The following is a 20,335-nucleotide window of genomic DNA, read 5'->3' as shown; positions in this document are numbered from 1 at the left end:
GGTTTGAATTGATTCAATCATGTAAAGCTCCTACACACAGCAAACTACATCAGTATTCGTCACATAAACTTATTTTTTTAATATGTCGTTCAATGTTCATGGTCAGAGCAGACCCTACATTTAAAGATGCTTGACTTTTATGATGGACTAGACATGAGATGATTTGAAAAAAAAATGTATCAGCGATCCTTTCCTTTACTGGCCACTAGAAACACACCTAAAGATCATCAGTAAATAGAAATCTGAGCTGCGATAAATATAGAAATAAGTAAAACACTAAGTTCTGACCTGAATGTTTACATGATTTCTGACTTAAGACTGAATCAAATAAATCGAAATGTTTGTCTGAATTTGTGTGCACAGTATATGTGAGTCCTGCCACTTCACAACGATCCATTAACTGCTCTGTGCTGCAGCACTGATGGCCTATTTATGTGTAAATGTTCAGAGCACTTAGGTTATTTTTGAACGCAATCTTTGCAGAATTTCACACATTCAAGAATAAAGATGAAGGTCAGGTCTGCTTCTGTTGCAACTTTTTGATTACCAGTTCTGTCATATCTATAAATAAGCACATCTTTGATGTAAAAAATGTTTAATGTAGAACCGTAATTTTTGTTTCTACCAGTATTAATTATGGTAATCAGATAAGTTAGTTAACTTGATTTGGATTCAAACACAAGTTGCATAAAAATGTAATACAACATGGAAACASAAGACCATATTCCATTATTTTTCCATGCAACATGGAACATGACATGACATTATAATAGTTGCTTATGAGGTGCTTTGTTTCAACATGAAATACTTTTTAACTAACCAGAAACAAAAATATCACAAGCTGCCCACCATTTCTACTTCATAAATTTCTCAATAAACCCCTTTCAGAATTCAAAAGTGCTTTTAATCTTGCATCAAACAAAATTGGACATAGTTGTTTTTATTTTATTTCTTAAAGGAATTTTATAGTTTCAACTTGTAGAAACAAATTTAAAATGTTTAGCATTTATCAACACTCTGAAAGTTTTTAGCAGGCTGCTATAACCGACCGATCAAAGCTGAGATTTCCAGCAATGGGAACGGCTTCCTTAGATCCTGAAAACAGCAGCCAAGTCTTGATCTTTGCTTTCTGTTCATACAGAGCTTTTAAATTATGCACAGCAAAAGAAGAAAATTGAAAAAAAAAAGTTCTTCAAGTTTTTGATAAACATAACATAAAACCTAGTATTGTCAGGAAGAAATGTCAGACTTTGAAATTCATTGTCTTTTTTCCTTTTCATTTTGAGTTTTTTTTTCTTTGTGAAAATACATAAAAAAAGCTGCAATTTTGATCACTAACCTTCATACAGCTCCTATCTTTTAAATCTTAAGATTTTTTAACATTTTATGTTTTTAAATTAAGAATAGTTTAAAAGTTTCTTTGTTGTTTTTGTAGTTAAACAAAACCCCTTGGAATGGAAAAACTATGCCTCTACTTTTTTGTTTTCTGCTTGTAATTTACTGGTTTTAATAACATTTTAATGCATCACTGAGAAGTTGTAATATTGCTGCAACCTGTGCTGTTAAAATGACTGGTGTTAATGGCATTTTGAAAATTTATACCTTCCCAGTGCCTTTTCTATTTAACGGTCCTCTTTGTTCTGCACAATCTCCATTATCTCATTTCTTATTCCACCCAGTTTCTTGGGATCATCTCTCTTATTGTCCCAGTTTTCTATTATGCGAGCCGAGTTTCTGAGGTCTCGTCCTGGCATCCAGTCACCTGAGCTGATCCCTCACCTGCTGCCAGCTGACCTGATGAAGAGCCTTGAAATCAATAACATAGGGATAATACAATAGAGAAAAGGGATTGTAATCATATCTTGCAGAAATTACATCAAGTCACTGTGATAAAAAGATGGATGAGGGGATAAAAGCAGACCTGCTAACAGCCAAGACCAGAGATACTGATGTCAGATTGCTGGGATGAATGCACACAAGGGACATAATTTATTGCACAGTAGGTTAAGATGAAATAAGACACATCGATCCATTTAGCAAAAGCTCCTTCACACCAAAGCAGCTATGTGTAATGATACCATATTGTTGAATCGAGGATTTATCAATGGTCAGAGTTAAAATGATTGAGAAAAGGTTATAAACAATTAACATCTTACCTGCTGTGGATAYAGTATGTCTTTCACTGACCTCAGTTTGAAGTAATAAGATTTATGTTTAGGTTTGCCTGATGTAGCTACTACAACTATTTGCACATAAATCTGTAAAAATGTTCTCATTGATCATGTAAGAAAAAAAATTAAACAATAGTTTAGAACCTCTCCACCAAAATTACATAAAGAAATCTAAACTATTAAGTTTAATAAAAATACAATCTAACATGACTAAGCATGTTCTGACTGCTGGTAATCCTGCTATATTACAAAAAAATAAAATTAAAATAAAACGAAGAACAGTTTGACTGCAACAATTTAGATTTTTTTTAAGTTATAGCAAGTAAAGTCAACAGTCTCTATTTTCACCCAGTGAGGTCCTTCCAACTGATATAAGACACCACGTAAGTATTGGAGTCCAGGCTGCATTAACCATTCACTGTAAGTAAAAGCTTGTAGTCAGGCCTGGAAATGGGATGTTACCAAGACTTATTGAACATAAAATGGAAAGAAAAGTGCTTCATCTTAAAACTGTTTTGTGCCTCAAATGCCCTYTTTTCTATTTAGTTATTTAGGAAGCCAAACAGCTCAAATCATTTAAGTATTTTGTCAAAAATCAGACCAAGTAATTAACATTTGTGTATTTATTGTTTACAAATGTAGGAAAAAATGTTGTTATTGTAATTATTAGATTTTTTGGGGGGCAGTTGTGTGAAAGTTGTTTTGTTGTTCTCCTCTTGGCATTCATGGAGAACAGAATCAAACTTAGCAGAAAAAGAATTGAAGGGGTTTTGGGTTTCGTCAGATCAGCAGAGGCTTTTAAAAAAMCTCCCATTTTTTTTCCAGATAAAGTCCTCCTTTATGTTTGGACCTCTCAACCAAAACATCTGTGTGTGAATCTGCCAAGCAATGATCTCATAAGATCAGAGGATAAATGTTTACGATCCTGCTCAGCCAGAAGAAATGAAAGTAGCAAAATAAGCAAATAATTTCCCATCTGTCTTCTCATAATAAATTTATGCTGATGTGACAGGTTAAAAAAGGTAGATTTGATTAACTGAACACCAAATTTCAGTTCCTGTACTTATATTTTTATTTCAGTTTGTACAACTTTAATAGCTTAACAGAAACAATTCTTGTGTTCCACATTAGGYTGTGACCAGTGGATTTATTTTGTTTCCATCCTTCTGTGTAGAAATCAAGCCAACAGTCAGCCCACTGATCTGAAGGCTGTAAAAGACAAACTTTATACCCTCTCTGTAACAGAGAGGAAAGAAGAGAAATTAAGTAAGGTAAGAGAAATTTTATTCAAATCAAAGGCAAATATTCTTGGCTTTTGAAATGTCTGTTTGATTTATTAGCAGAAATGTGCATTTTTGCCTTAAAATCAAGTTCYATTGTTTGAGTGCTGTCTGTTCATACATTTTAACTGAAGAAGCATCAATAATAAATTTATGGTCCCAGAAAAATGAAAAACCTGGTTTTAAATCTTTATTATTTTTTACAATTTGGGTCTTTTTTAAATTCTTTTCCTGAAAGCAGGCTCCTATTGTGTGTCAGAACTGTGCTGTGGAATCAAAGTTTACGCTAAAAGATGCTAAAATGGCAACATCTAAAAGGAATGCCAGGTTTGCATATTATCATCGATCATTATGAGAATAACAGTTTGTTTATGAAAAGTATCTTTATAACGTTTCAAGTACATTTTTGAACTTGGTCATATTGTTGTTTTTTTTAATGCATCGGTTGTGTGACCATGTCTGCAGGCCTCAGGGTGTCTGTGTAACTCTCAGGTACAGTAAATCCCCATCTCCTGTGCAGGGGACGTGTGGATTTCTGTGCTTTTCTTCGGGGTGTTTGCRTCTGGTGGCAGATTTGCAGTGGCAGCACCCTGCTGAGACATGACAGGAGACAAGCTGAGCTTGCTACGAGGCTACAATCWTGCTGACAGGAAGGTAATGAAAGGCCTCGACACCCTGACACCCCTAACTGTCCCAGACTGATGGACAGTGATCAATTTAACCCTTTGTGTCAGGTAGACTGTCTTTATGGATATTGTTGTTGTAGTCACTTATCTCCTCAGATTGAGGAGCACACACRTACTGAGGCTTGCTAGGTTTGAACAATTCATGTGATTTTCTTCATGATTCTGTARCTTTAAATTGAGATGTCTGAACAGCAGCATACGTGACTCTAAAAGGCAGAAATGTTTAAACCTCACAGAGTCCCATCTTTCTTTTTGTTGAGCAAGCTTGTTATCCCTTCTCGTGTCAGCAATATAAATATAAATATACTGTATGTATTTCTATTCCCTTGCTGCCAGGACTTTTGAGCTCTTTTACCACTTTCATCCCTTGCTTCTTCCTCTGTCTTCTTTTGCTTTGCCACAAATAAACAGAAACAGTGGAAAACCTGATTGACATGGTTTCAGGCAAACCGAGCCCACGCTCCACAACCTACACTCTTGTCATGAATAGTTGAACCTTTAAGAAASATGAAGAATTCCCTACCAATGTCTTGTTTTTGTCAATTGGCTTTTTGTGTGCGTCTTTCTGCTGCCTTTTTCTCTTTTCCTGTAGAAATGAAGGCATACCAAGGTCAGAATAACTTTAGTTGTGTTGGGTAGGTGTTCTTATTGCTTGACGTTTTTCAGATTCTTACAAAAGCAGATCTTAAAGTATTTTGATACAGTGCAAAGTTTAGGAGATGCAGCTGTTTGCAGCATGCTCAGTATGGTCTGAATGTTTTTTCCCAAACACCCCGTGGATTCATTAGAAGTAATTACAGCTCAGGTTCTGTGTCTTGTTAGTCCCCATAAAAGAGTCAGGAGCATCTTTAAACAGTGTTAAACAGAACTAGTCACRTGACAGGCCTGTACAAAAGACTTCTAGTAGCATACAGAGAAAAGGTGAAAGCTCTCATCAAAAATAAATCAGGCTTCTGCAGAACTCTCTGCTGCAGATTTTATTACATTTTTCTTGCCTCTGTTCGATGAAACTCTGTGTAAGAGATAGAAGCTGCTTTCTCCGAATTCTTCCTCAGAAATATGATTTTTTAAATTTTTCCTTATTTGATCAATATCATCGATGTTTCTATTTTTCTTTTTTTTTTCTTTTTTTGCTTTCATATAAGGTTTTAAAGCCCAGTCAGAAATAAAATGGGAAGTCAATAAAAATCAGTTTCATCACATTTTCTGCCAAACGTCATGGCTACATTTGAAGCGAGACCAAAGAGAATTCTCGTTGATTTATCGTGTCCCTTCCAGCCTGAGATGGTATGCTAATGCTGCAATTATTTTCCTTGTTAAACTAAAGTCTTTGCCTTTTCTTTTCAAGGACAAAAACACACTTGATTTTTTGAAACAGTTGGAGGAATTGTTAAAATTGTTGTGATTACTTTATGATAATTTTGATAAATTAGGGACGCTCACTGTTTGGACTCTTAAATAGATGGACGACAACACGTTAGTCCCAGACTGAGTCTGTGTTTTCCACCTGAGGTGCCTCCAGCAGTCGCTCTTCTCGGGTGGATTCCTCCATGACAGAGGTGTGAAGTCAGAGCATGTAGTTTCTTAAGTTACAGCAGCTCAGGGTGACTCGGCCCGGCCCTAAAACCCCTCAGGGCCCTTCTTCTAGTTCCACAGTGGATGTGACGGCTCCGTTCTGGGTTTGCACCTCCTTTATTATAACCCACACGGGACTTTTAAACACCTCTGTGGACACCCTTTTTTGACACATAAAAAGTAAAACTTTGAAATTTTGAGATTTTTTTCCCTCCAGTAGAACTCTTTGTTTTAAAAAATAGATAATTTTATTAATATTATTTTATACTGAAGAGAAATGTTCCTGGTTTCTTCACCACTTCTTTGAGAACTGTTCTAACACCAAGAGTTTGCCAAATTATTTGCCAAGTAAAACACCCCTCCAAATTTACTTTGTAACAACTCAACAAATGGTGAACCGGCCTGAAAGAAAAATAAAACCTATTAGAACAAATTTTTTACACTGCCTGGCCAAAAAACWAAAAGTCACCTAACCCTTTCTCACTCCTAACTCGTCAACATATTGATGCTTGGTCAGGTAGATGTCTGCATCCAGTTTTGGACGCGTCGGGTACCCCCCTCGCATTAGTCCTTAACGAGATGAGACTGAGGAGGAGGAACACGTTGTCATGTTTTTTAACAGAGAAATGTGCGAGAACTAACTGTCTCAGACCCTAACTTTAACTTGTATTAGCCCTATACAGCCTATCCCCAACCTCAGTACCTAAAATTAACCATTAATCCTGATCCCTCATAGAGCCCCAACCCAAAGACCCCATGTGACGAAACCCGGAAAAGCCACAGGCGGCAATGATTGATGCAAGGGGGTTTCCCGACGTGTCAAAACTGGATGCAGACRGTACCTGACCAAGTGTCAATAAGTTGACGAGTCGGGAGTGAGAACGTGTTGAGTCACCACCTGGATTTAGCGAAGTGCTATGATGTGGGGTTGCTGCAGTTGGTCAGGTCTAGGTTCAGCAACAGTATGTGCTCAAAGAATGAGTTCAGCTGTCTACCTGAATACACTGAGTGACCAGGTTATTCCATTGATTCCCCCCCCCCCCCCCATTATTATTGATTTTATTTCTTCCCTGATGTGACGGGCATATTCCAAGATGACAATGCCAGGATTCACCGGGCTGGAATTGTGAGAGTGGTTCAGAGACATCATTTTCACATAGAACATAAACATAGATTGGCTCCACAGAGTCCATTGAGAACCTTTGGGATGTGCTGGAGAAGGCTTTGTGCAGCGGTCAGACTCTACCATCATCAATGCAAGATCTTGGTGAAAAATGAATACAACACTGGATGGAAATAAATCTTGTGACGTTGCAGAAGCTTATTGAAACAATGCCACAGAGAATGTGGGCCGTAATCAAAGCTAAAGGCGGTCCAACAAAAAGTGTGACCTTTTTTTTTTTTTTTTGGTGGTGACTGTTTGTTTGGCCAGGCAGTGTATTTACACATTCCATATTAAAGTCTCATAATAAAAAGACATCTTTTATGATTTGTCATATATTCTGCCAGCATTATTTTTTATCATTATTTTTTTAACACTATTTTTTATCATTATTTTTTTAACACAGATACATAGATTTTGCTTAAATGTCAGGTTTAAAATGTCATGCGGAAATAAAAGTATATAACTATATTCACTGCACAAGCATACAAGACAGAATGACATATTCTGCCCTGGATGATGGTATTCACACCCATTCAACAAATCTGGATTTAAACGTACCTGAGTACTGATAAGATTTGTCTTTTGAGCCACAACAGCATTCCTGTGGCATAAATCGTAGCAATATTTAATTTGACATYGAGTCCCAGATAAAATTAAAATTTCACCGAATCATTAAAAAAGATTGTGTGCTTCTTTTTATGTTTCACTCTCTTGTCAGCCGATCACGTTTTTGCTGTTTTTTAWTGAAGTACAGACACTTTGTATTCTCACGTTACGCGTTTGTGTTTTAACTCAGGAAAATTAATTAGAATACTTTTCTCACWCAGAAAAAAAGAAGGGCTTAGCCAAAGATCTGTGAGTGCCGTGGGCCCCCCGAAGTTTGATCAATGAACCCCAGTGAAGCAGAACAGCCCGGCGCTGGTGGCAACGTGCCCAGAAGCAAGGCACCGAGGGGTTGAGGCGCACTTGTAACACTTGAAAGTTTCAAAATGGGGAGATTTTCTTTCAAAGCCTGAGTGGATTCTGAGAATAGCTTTTCCACACAAATGTTTGAGATCTACCTAGTCCACAACAAAGATTTTATTCGAAGGTTTTAGTGCAGCACTCTCCCTGCATTAAATCTCACTGGCAGGTGCAAAAAACCCAACCATCATGAAGGTTTGGTGTGGACTAAACTCCTCCATCTCTCTATCTCTCTGCCTCCGCTTCCTCCTTCGCTTTTCATTTTCACCTCAGAAAGTGAAAACTAACCTTCCTCCTGACAGCTCACTAAACAACAAAACAGGAYGAAAACAAAAGAGAGAGAAAGCAAAAGTGACTGCAACATATTTGCATTCAGAGGATCCCCGGCTGTTACTCGGAGGCCACAGAGCTGTCTGTTTTTGTTAAAGACTCAGCAAAACAAATCAAATGGCTCCATTAATCCCGAAGTTCAAAATGACTCCTGATTTATGTTGGGTTTAAATCAGTAGCCATTTTTATTTTTCTCSAGAAYTGGTGCAARTCACAGGCAGGATCAACAACAAGGTCTGTTTAATTTGACCCCTTTTTTACCACCTGGATGCATGTCGGCACACGTTTCACTGCAGCCATCAGGCTGTGGAAGTGACTGACATGAGAAGGAGTGTTTGAACACAAGAGGATGGACCTGCAGAGGCATGCAGACTCTAAAGTGAGAAGAGRGGGAAACTAATTTTCTCTCTAATAATAGACTGACAAAAAGAGATCGCTAATTTTAATTCACTGTCTTTGAATCCACCTGCTGTTTTGATGGAGCCTGGGGTAAAAATCACATTTATAACAAAAACAAGACAATACTGGAAATATACTTTATAGCAAATAAGCCCATTTAAATCCTTTTCAAGATAGTTGAAGTAAAAAAAAAAGTCACAACTTCACTTTGTCATGTCATGGAAATCTGTGCAATATCAATGCTGATTTCTGAATCAAAKTGACATAGGACGCATTTTTCGACTCCAGCTCAGAAATTGCGTTGTCTGTTCCGTGACGCTGCTCTACTGGTCTCATTTTCTGCTCAGGAAAGCTCCCAGTGAGGCATGAAAGTTGTGTTGTAAACAAAATTTACTATTGATTTCCTGTAAACTGCTGATGTCACCGGCGTTGAACGGAAAGATTGAAGCACTTGGGTGGGATTCAGGCTGTCAGCAGATACACACGACTCACTGAAATACTGTTTCCAGTGGAATGATCTCCTGTTTTCAGCTCAACGTGAACAGAAGGACATAAATATATTTATAATAATTATTATGAATGCTGGGCGCTCTTGCTGTGGCTCTATTGGCATATTTAGTCTCATTATTACAGATTTTCTGTTGTCTTCTGGCTGAAGATGGAAAGAAATGGAATTTTTGGCAGTTTTTTTTATTTTCCTCCAAGTTTTTTTTTTCTAAATCTTGAGTAGATGTTTACATATTCTTAGCAGTAATTACCCAGTTTTTGGAGAAAAACATGTGTAATGCATATTTCGATTTAGAGATGTTTTTTGTTTGTTTATTTCTCACATATTTAGGATCTGCCGCCAATCAGCTCTGTCATAAAGAATTTTACTGGTGAAGATGTGGCCGTCTGTTAATGCTAAAAACTGACTTATTGTAAGCACAGTAGATGTTGGTTGGATTTATCTAAAATAATTAGGGAATAAATGCTGAAAACCAGGACTTTTTAAGAGTTTTTTAAGAGTTTATTTCCTTTTAATGCTTTTGAGAAAGATCTACAAACTCAGCAAAGAGCTAGTTTTTTTCACTGCATAACTTCTGATTTTATTTTCCAAGCTGCAATTATTTATTTATTTATTTATTTTGGTTATAAGTTAATAGTAAAATTTTGCCAGCTATGACCTCAACAAATTAATGTCACAATACCTGCCAGGTGAAGTGTTTTGTGTTTTTGGTTAAATGTGTGCCAACAAAATGTTGCAGCTTTTCAGATGCTGCATGAGTCAGACCTGTTTGAACTGTGGGAAATTATGGGTTAACAAGGCTGAGTTTGGTTCTGCATGTTCTCAGCTCAGTGTTAGTGTGGAGACGTTTAGCAGGCTGGATAGCTGAGGGCATCCTTGAGACGGCTCCACGATCCTCTCGACCTCAGCTGGACTCCTCAGGTCTGAAAGGACTACATGGCACTCAGAAAGACTTCCCCTGAGTTACAGTACATGTCACAGATAACTGCAGACATTGGCTCAAACAAACTCAGAACGTTTTACACACTAAAAGGAATCAGAGCTCCTTCCAGACAGAACGTGAGACATTTCTTCTGCACGTACTACATTGTCCCTGAGCTGCCATTCCAATTGATTGGCTTCAGACTGACAGCAGCGTAGAAGTGATTCATTAGCCTAAAGCAGCCACGCTGATCAATTTGTTTCAAATGAGCTTGATTAATCAAAGTTACAATAGTAGAGGTAACTGCTGAAGTGAAACCTTTTGTGCAGCAAGTAACGTGATCAAATCAGACAACAAACAGGCCAGAGAATTATCCATGATCACATCGGGCTCAAATGACTAAATAGTTTAAAGCTTTGCTAGAATATATACTTTACTTTTTCATCATTGAAGACTGAAGGAGCAATCTGTTGAGTAGTTTAAGTCTGATTAACATTGTTTTGAATAAAAAAAAAAGTCAAAGTTGAGTGCTTGAGAGCTAATTGAATCAACGGTGAGGGAAAAAAAAAGAAAACACTTGAAAGCGGTTTTGATTAAACTCTCACCTTCAAGGTAACCAGAGTCAGTTTGTTTTTAGGAGCAGATTTCTGTAACTATAGAGACATTTATTATAGCTGTACTGGTAGAGTTCAAACCAGCACATACTGTCTGTGCTTTGTGTAAAATGTTCAACTCTTGTTTTTGTCTAAACTGTGGGAGTAGTTGTATATTTAGCCAATAAATATACAGACACAAGTGAGTCATTGAGTTTATGACCTGAAACTCTTCTGAGGCTGAAACAAGGAAGCGTTCAGCTTTAGGAGGAAGTTTTAAATGTTTCTGGATCTACTTTTTGTTTCGGCTGTGTGGTTAGGTTAATTGTTAACTACAAAACTGTTTCTAGGTGTGAGTGAGTGTGACTGGTTGTTAGCCTCGTTTGTTTTTATGTGGYCCTGTGATGGACTTACGACCCATTCTGGGCAGTGACCACAGTGACCCTGAAAGAAAGATGTGGGTTAAAAGGATGGATGGATGGATGGATGATTGATTCTCAACTACACTCAAGTGAAATCCAATGTTAAAAAGCTTCAGAATGTTAAGTACTTTCAATACTTAAGTACATACTCACATACTTTAACTTATGTAATAATTTGACAGAGCTACATGTAATTTTATTGGAGTAATATTTTTGACCAGTAGGATGGGGCTGGGTGGTATGACCTCAAATTCATATCAGGATATAAATTTATTCCCTTCACGGTAGCAGYATATATCRCGGTAGAAAGTTATCATAAAAAGTAAAGATAATGTAATTTTTAGAGCATTTATTTTGCAGAAAACTGTAGTCATAATCAAACCCAGCATTTTTGCTGTAGTGCAAATGAACATAACAGAAGTACAGAAGAATGTTTTACATATATTGCAAAACAGTTTCAACAACAAAGAAAACATTTCTTCAATTTTCAACAATATCAAAACAAAGTGGATGTTATAACCAGTACTTCAAGTAAAATTAGTAATTTAGACATAATTTTTTAATTTGGCGTAAGTTGACTAAAATGTTACAGTGTGACAGGACCTTAAGGGGCTTAAGTGTGCACATAGTCCTGTCATAAAACAATTTCAGATAACTAGAATATAAGTGTGGTGAAGCCAAATAAATGTAATATCTGCCTGCCATACAATGAGCTTCTGCCTGTTGAACTGACCCTCTGCTGCGCCCTCATCTTCATCATCATCATAGCAGAAGACAACTGTTACATTAGCAAGATGGATTTATGACTCAACTAATGTCCACATCTTTTTCTATCATCTCTGTGGGTRACAATACATAAAAACAAGTTTTTTTCTCTGACAACTTGGGTGTGAAAAAAACTACAGTTGTTAAAGTTTTGCTCTGTGCGACCACTATTTTAAAATCTTGCCGTGTGAACCAGGCATTAGGAAATTGAGCAGTTTGTCCACCACTTCTGAAAGCGAATGAAAAAGCAAAGGTRGAAAAGTKTCAAAAGACAAACTTTGAAAGACSTTCAGAAGACTTGGAGAGCTRTTGATCAAGACCATTTTAGAAGATTGCWGGAGACTCTAATTCTTGGAAGAAAAGAGGGGTGCTGCTGTGAGAGATTTTCTTCTTACTGTAATTTGTTGTAGAAAGCTCTATTGTTTGGTGAAACCTGCCCTGCCAGCACTGACTTCTCATTATGGAGTGATTCAAAGCCCAGGTTCTCTTGAAAGTGGGAAAGTTGGAAAAAGTGCAATAAAATCMAACAGCGGTGCTTCATCATTCTTGCGGACGATCCCTCAGTCTGTGGAAACACGAGGCAGACACTGAGCCTGACTGGAGCTATAAAGTCCTGAAAGCTTGTGTTCCTCCAGAAGGCACTTTCCTCGTTGTAATCCTTCTGCCTCCATGACTTTTTGTTTRRGTTTTTTKTTCAAAGGATCTTTATGTGTACTTCCTGCACTGACCAACAACAGAGTTAAGGCAACCACCAGTTGYATAAAGAGAGCCGCAGCGGTGACAGCCAGCCCTCTGATGGTTGACTCCAAATGCTTTAAAGCCTGTGTTTTGAGGTTTGGTACTTTGTGCTTGGGTATGTTTCTGGGTGCTTAGTGGTGTTTGGGTTTTGTGTTCCCATTATTTGCTTATTTTGAGCAAAGTCTCCTGAGCCAAATGAGYAGCCCTCCTACAACGCTTCTCTTAAAGTCTTGCTTTAATCACAGTTAAAGCTTTAATGAATAAATTGCTGGCTCCTCCTCATTTTGATTCAGTCTTTGTCCCTCTGGGCTTTTTAACGTCTTCTCAGATGCAGTGACACCTGTCCTCCATGAGCAGTGTGAATGCAATATCAGGCTCCTTCTCATAAATTTCAGCCTCTGCCAATTTGTAATTAACATTTTCAGATTGGGGAAAAATGTTTTATAGTCTCCAGGACTCTCCTCTATTTTTAATACATTTGGCCACAATCCCAGAGTGCTTGCTCACCCCTCTGTGTGTTTGTGATTGCTCTGTTGCCAGGAGCTTTTCTGCTAAACTTTATTGTTCCAGCAACAAGAAGCATATCAGCAGAAGTCAGTACAAGTCTCTGTTTATGTGATATGTGGTATGTCCTACAGCGTGTTGATTCAAATGCTTAAACAAGGCATTTTTCTTTAATTCCTTTTGTAAAAAGAAGCCAGTCGAGAAGAAAGATACGTGTTGTGATCTCTTCAGCAAACAGRGTTTGTGTTCCAGGAAAGGACAGATGTTGGCACCTGATTCTGAATTTGAACAGTGGGATTTTTACCGTATTGAAATGTGGACAAAAAGCTATTTGTTCTTTCTGCTTCTGCATTATTTAACTCCGTGTCTAGACTTGTTCCAMTGCGCCGATTAGCTCAGATTGAAACACCTTCAGATGAATGTTCTCATCACTTCATAAGTTGTCGTCGAAACTGAATCTGCTGCAAGTGCTGACTCTCTGTCTCTACCTGTGTTTAACATTTTAAAGCAGTCAGCTTTTTTTATATTTATGTGTTTGTTTGATGACAGGTGGCGTTTACTCGATGCAGTTTACTTGGCATCTGAAAATACATTTCCTCAAAGGTATTTTTAATCTGAAAAGAGCTTCACTGAGTGAGAACTAACGTTGAGAGCTCAGCAGACAGTTAGGTTTCAYTTTCACTTTGACCTGAGATCCTGCAGGGGTCATGGGCAGGGTGTGTGGGGAGGGGGAGGGGGTGCGCTCTGCCATGAGGAAATTCGGCTTAAAGACACGTCCCGGGGCGTTTCTGGTACCAAAAGGCGTTTCTGGTCCCCACCTGTCATTTTGCTCCTCAGCATGGCTGCCTAAAAACGCTGCAGGATTTCTCAAACATGCATGAATGAGTCAGAGCAAGGCTTTGAGCATGTTTTTTATGAGAGTATAACATAACATGATATAAAACTCAAAGTTGATTTTACATGATATTGCTCCTTTAATACTTTTAAAACTTACATACGTGGGTAACAATTTAATATTCCTTCACACAAGGGTTTGAGATGGGTAAATGCTCTGTACAAAAATCATTAGCATTAGCATCAAACGGGTGGCACAAACATGTCATTCATTATACTTRTTTTCTGAGCAGCAGAGGTCTAATTCCTTTTTTAATGTCAAATAAGCCATGCTGACCTTATGAGTGAATGTGCGCAGATGTTTATTACATCCTGAGTAAGAATTTATTAGCTGGTTTCCAAATAGAACAGCTTTTATTGGTCACTAAATTAAGCACTCTGATGCTCAGTGGYAGGAAGATGTTGATGGGTGGATGCTGTTTTGCAGAAATGATGCAGGCTACATGCATGCAGAAGCATAGAAGCAGATTCCATGTACATGACTCACGTGTAGTGTCTAGCAGGCAGCAGTTCCACGTCTGTTGAGAACAAAGAAAAGTGGGGGGGGAAAAGCAGAAACCAAATGAAAAGAAAAGGTGCAGACAGAAAGTTTCTCCTGCAATTTTGTTTTGACCACCTCGGTTTCCTTGAATGGTTTTCTGTGGAACCAAATTACAGCCTCTGTGTTTGTGAATCAGAGGTGTTGACAGACATTAGTCTGGCCAACAAGGCTGCTCGACAGAGTTCGGGTGAAAGCATGTGGGGGGCTTTTAGAGGCACTGAAAGAAATGCAGGAGGAAAAGGTTTCCCCTCACAAAAGCTGAGGAGCAGTCTCACCCCTGAGGAGAAGACTTGTCCTGAAAGAGGGGGATTTTTGGTGTCCCTCTGGGGTTTACCCTTTTTACCCTCCTAAATCCATTACAATAAACTCTAACTTTCCTGTGGATAACAGGATACTCTGCCATCCCTGTGCCACAGAGGAGGTGCTGTCAAGAAATGCAGGTACATGTGATCCTGTAAAGAAGTGACTCATCATGAMCGTCCGCTGAGGAGGACTCTGAGAAAGGAGAGCCAATTATTCAAGGCTGTGTTTTCCAGCCTTTCACTGAGGTGAAAAGGATCCTTTTAAAGAATAAAATAAATGTTTATGTGGGACTGGAAGAGCTTGTAGGGATGCTTTAGTGTATGTTTTGGCCATTTACAGGAAAAGGTCTGTGCTGTTTGTCTGCATGGATGTGACTAATGGCCATTAGGAACTGTGTGGCTGTCAGGGAGGATTAGAGGTACRCTGAGAATATTTGTTTTAGAAGTGAGCAGTTGATCAAAAGAAGCTGCTGCAGAGTCTGAACAACAAAACTGAGAGGAAAAAAGTTTAAACACTGCTGTTTTCTAAAGATCATTTCAATAAGATCAAAAACATGTACAATAGGTTACCTTCAGGCCCAGGCCTTTGCAAGAGGTCTGAGATCTCAATGGGATTTTCCAGGTTAATTAAATGTTAATTAATGAAAAAAATCACTTTTATTTTACATATTAATGATGCCAGCTCAAATACCACATTTGGCCACTGGCTCTGCCATTGTTCCTGGTTGATAAAATTGCTCCCTTCGCTCGCCATGACCCATCACGCTACACCTTGGAAAAAGCAGGATAAAAAACAAACTACCTCTGTTCTTAAACACATTGTAACCTCTACCGATTTGAATATCTTGCACCAAAAGCATTAAAGTTTACTTGTATTCCCAGTTTAATTCCAGTCTAGAAAAATACTTTTAAAAAAACTACAAACATTCACTGTTCAAAGCCCTCAGTACTGGGAGACATTGGCGTACAGCTTGTTTTAATCCAAAAAGGAAGTTTTTAAATTTTTGATGAATGGCTATCRTTTYTCMTSTCAGTAGGGTTGTTTAAAATTTGAGTGTGTGAATCCAGAACCACAGCAGAAAATCTGAATCAGTTTCTGATTTTTAACATTACAGACTAAAGGGGATTTTTTTATTCACCAAAAAGTAATTAATGCGAATTATGACACTGTCATCTCAGCCATATTTCTTACTCTGCAGTCTGCACAGACAAATTCTTCCACTGCACATCATCACCCACTACAACCAGCAGCTTCATCTCCTATTTTACTCCTAATGAAGTGCATCTGTCAGCCCCCTCTTTGGGTGAATTAGCATCTTAAGCTTCTCTGCTGGCTCCCATCGCCTCACTCCTCCCCTTCGGGGAACCAGCAGTCGAGGAGGAAAGAAGAGGACAGCATGAAGAACTTGACAGGAGGGAAGGAACAGGAAATATTCCCTGCTTGTTAAACCTTACGACTTCTGTCTTATAACAAAAGAAGCATTGCAGAGTAATAGCGGAGGAATCAGCAGTTTTCTCTATCCTCGAGCCATAACTATTTGCATAGGATCAACAACATGCAGCACTTTGTAAGCATGGGATGAGAGCTATGAAATTAAGTTTGTTATTAATTTATYTAAGACCTTAATCCTATTAGGGTCGTGGAGGGACAGAAACTTATCCAAACAAGAATTCAGTCCATCACTAATAAACAAACCTACAAGGTTGTCTTAAGGCCCAGGCTGCCCTTGACAAAAGCGATTTGGGAAGAGGATTTGCCTGGCTCTCTTCTGCTTTCTGAAATCCACTAACAGCTACTTGGTATTGCTGATGTTCAGAGAAAGATTGCTCTCTGTACACCAATTAGTCAGGATGTTAACTTCCTCTCTATAGGCCAATTCATTGTTAGAGATCAAGCCCATGATCATAGTATCATCAGCAAACTTTATGATCATGTTGGAACTGTGTCTGGCAGTGCAGTCATGCGAACAAAGAATACAGTAGCGGGCTGAGCACACAGCCCTGAGGAGCTCCAATATTGAGGGTCAGTGTGATGGATGTATTTGTGCCCATCCTTACTGCTTGTTGTCGACTCGTCAGGAAGTTCAGGATCCAGCTGCACAAGGAACTGTTCAAACCCAGATCCCYGAGCTTGTTGTCAAGTCTTGAAGGAATGATGGTGTTGAAAGCMGAGCTGTAATCCACGAACAGCATTCTCACGTATGTGTCCTTCTTGTCCAGGTGGGAGAGGGCAATATGGAGAGTCATTGCTATTGCATCATCTGTTGATCTATTTTGCCTATAGGCAAACTGCAGTGGGTCTAAAYTGGCGGGCAATGAAGAGCAGATGTCTCTAACCAGCCTTTCAAAGCATTTACCACTGGGTTTAGCAGGGTTTCTGGGGGAAACCCTGATCAATAAAGAGAAACTTGTCCATCCACTTGTAGCCTTGGCATCCTTGAACTTAAACTACAAAATTACTGCAAGAAATAAAAATAGCAGATTTGCAAAATGGTTAGCCAGACGTCCATGACTTTGGTTAATTTGTGAAGTTGTTCAAGAAAACGTAATAGTGAATAGAGAAAACTGAACGGATTGAAAATTAGGACCCAAACAGAAAATAAAAATATCACTAAATTAATCTTTTCTGCACTCCTAGAGACTCCGAGTACACAAAGCATATTTAAGGGGCTAAAAAAATAGAGTTTGGATGATATGTCCTCYAAAGACTATAAGTCTGACTGGAGTCGATGGTAGATTTAATTTTTTACTATGAGGTAACATTTTCGGTGTGAAGGGGTATATGTGCAATATGTTTACAAAACTATAGTTAGGCATTATCTTTATAGTTTCTGAACTCACTTTCTCCTCATTTTGCCTAACTGCACACAACTTATTACCATATAGTTTGTGCCCACACATGGAAGCAGAACATGCTAGTTGTCAAAAATATCCGAGAATCTTTTAGTTTTGTCACCAGAACCTGATAACAACACTTTAATAGAATGAGATTTTTACCTTGGGGCAGCTGTGGCGGAGTGGTTAGGGGAGTCGTCCTGGAACCAGAAGGTCACTGGTTCGATCCCCCGTCCAGCCGTCTCAGTCGTTGTGTCCTTGACACTTCACCCACCTTGCCTACTAATGATGGTCAGAGGGTCCGGTGGCGCCGATACATGGCAGCCCCACCTCTGTCAGTGTGCCCCAGGGCAGCTGTGGCTACAGTGTAGTTTGCCATCATCAGTGTGTGAATGTGTGTGTGAATGGGTGAATGTCTGTTAGTGTAAAGCGCTTTGGGGTCCGGAGGGACTTGAAAAGCGCTCTATAAGTTCAGTACCATTTACCATTTGATGAAATGTCATGTTGCTTTAAATGTGAGCCATACCAGCAGCACAGTTCTTATATTCATTTTTTATGATGYAACAATGAAAGATCTGCTTGTTTTTATTGGACAAACCCAACAGATTTTTAACTGCAGATTGCTTATTAATAAAGTGTTTAAATTACCACATTAGCATTTCTGTCAGAGTCTGAATTCAGACTCCTCGTAGACCTTGATGACCTTGTCTGTGGCCCGCTGGTTTAGCTGCTGAGTCATCACGCACGTTGGTTCCAGGCAGAAAAAAAAATCTCCTGAAGGATTTGAGAACATTTTGCAAACGAGTGTGTTTCTGAGGAAGAGCCACAAAATTAATGGTCTAAACCTTCCCTGGCCTTTTGATTTAAAAACTGCCTTATGGTGAAGAAATTTAACAGTTTGARGTGCGCACCTGGCACTTAGTAACACTGCAGCAGATTATTCATTTCACTTTGGCACTAAATTTAGGGTGCTTGAGTTAATGTTGTGTCATGTAACGCACCAGTGAGAGCGTATATGTGGCCCCTTTTTACACATTTATTTACCTAAATTTACAGCCTTAAAGCAATTAGATGTTTTGAATTGGGGTTTGGTTAAATGGTTGTGAAGAACAAATATCCTACTTCTTGTATAAAGTTCATTGAATGTCCTCCACTTGGAGGAAATTAGTTGAATTTTGAGACGGTGACAAAAGTGGAATCTTTCTACAATCATTTCAAAAGGTCTGAACAGTGAGGTGGTTTTCCTTTGTTGTGATGCTTTGTTTTATTTATTTATTTTTTTATGTATTTCTTCTATAGTCAGACTTTCCCTTCTGTTTCCTCAGGGGTCTTTTACTCATATGTGCAGAGGCAAGCTGGAGATGAGAGCTCTGCAGTGGAGGTGAAGCTGTTCAGTCACCGGTGGAGGAGATGGCTTCCCCCAAAACCTCAAAACATGGACAGCAACCGGGCCAGCCAAGAGCAAGATCAGAACGCAGAACCGGAGGACCCCGAAAGTTTTCCGGGTCTATTGTCTGCGGAAGATACCGACAACAGCTCCCAGATAGAGGTAACTCTGAGTTGAGTGTCGTGTCGTGGAAGAGCCAAGCGTGACGWATCGTAGTTTGAGTTCCTTTAGAAGTCCGTGTACTTCTTGGTCATTGAGTTTTTTTGTTTTGTTTTGATTTTTCACTTTAAAAACAGATATTGAAAATCAAAAACTGTTAATTTTATACTCCAAAAACCAAAAAAACGTCTTTTTTATTTTTATCAAACCAGAAGTTTGACTCTGTCAAGACAGCTCAGCGCCGTCCTGTGGACCATGCTGCGGCTTTAAAATGTAACTAACCCCGCCCTCAGGCAAACTAAAAAAATTCCAACAAAGTGGGCGGTGCCTAGAGACACTGAGGGGCACGGCCAAGTGTGGAGGATGAGCGAAAAGGTGTGGTCAGGACGAGGGAACATGGCAGCTAGCTTAATTTTGCATGGACGTATTTGAGAAATGACATCATTATGCCCTTGTCAAATTCATTTGGAGATGTTGATATACGTACTTTGGCCAGCAATAGATGGAGTCTGTTCCACTGAATCATAGAGTTTATAGTGTTCTTCCTTATTGTAGGTTTTTGTCACTATGAATAATTTAGAAAAAGAAAATGCTTAGAAATGTCCAGATATACAGTATTTATGTCACATTAGTTTGTGTATTCTGGGTGGTCACATCCTTGAAGTAAAACATGAATCCTCTAAGAAAAACTGCTGTTTAGTAATGAATAAGAAGACAAAATGGTTCCTTAAAGCTATATTATTTAATATAAAATCCATTTCAGCTCTCAGGTGTTCATCCACCTTCTCTGTTGGAATGGATCATATTAAATATAACATTGAAGACTCTAAAGCAGGAAATTAACCCAGACTCCTACAACAAGCGCTGATTGGAGGACCTGCAGGAGATTAAAAGCCGTGTCTGACCCGTGCTCGAGTCCGTGGGAACGAACGGCATCAGCTGGTCTCGTCTGCGGCTCCGCACCGAGGAGTTCAGTCATAATGACGGTGGGCGCCTGGGTTTAGACAGCTTGTTAGGTTTCCCCTTGGCTTCTAATCATCTCAGGTTCACAGCTTCACGTCTCGCAGAGATGAAGGTGGAAGCTTTGATCGTCAGCTGCAAACATTCACCCACACGCAAGTGTACACAGGCCACTTTAAGCTGCACACGCTGAAATAGTTCAGTGAGCTGAAGGGAGCGAAATTCAGGGTCAGCTT

At 38.9% G+C, this 20,335-nt stretch overlaps 1 protein-coding gene across 1 annotated transcript in view; it reads left to right on the top strand.

Annotated features, from left to right (window-relative positions):
• Positions 1-20,335, top strand: part of plxdc2b (plexin domain containing 2b) — a 78,737-nt gene that overhangs the window by 15,419 nt on the left and 42,983 nt on the right. Inside the window, exon 2 of the mRNA XM_014013324.1 lies at positions 18,919-19,142. Within this exon, the coding sequence (XP_013868778.1) occupies positions 18,919-19,142 (224 nt within the window). The remainder of the gene's footprint in view (positions 1-18,918; positions 19,143-20,335) is intronic.

The sequence above is a fragment of the Austrofundulus limnaeus genome, unplaced genomic scaffold (assembly GCF_001266775.1).
Source record: "Austrofundulus limnaeus strain Quisiro unplaced genomic scaffold, Austrofundulus_limnaeus-1.0 Scaffold100, whole genome shotgun sequence".
NCBI lineage: Eukaryota > Metazoa > Chordata > Actinopteri > Cyprinodontiformes > Rivulidae > Austrofundulus > Austrofundulus limnaeus.
This window is presented reverse-complemented; position numbering and strand designations above follow the sequence as displayed.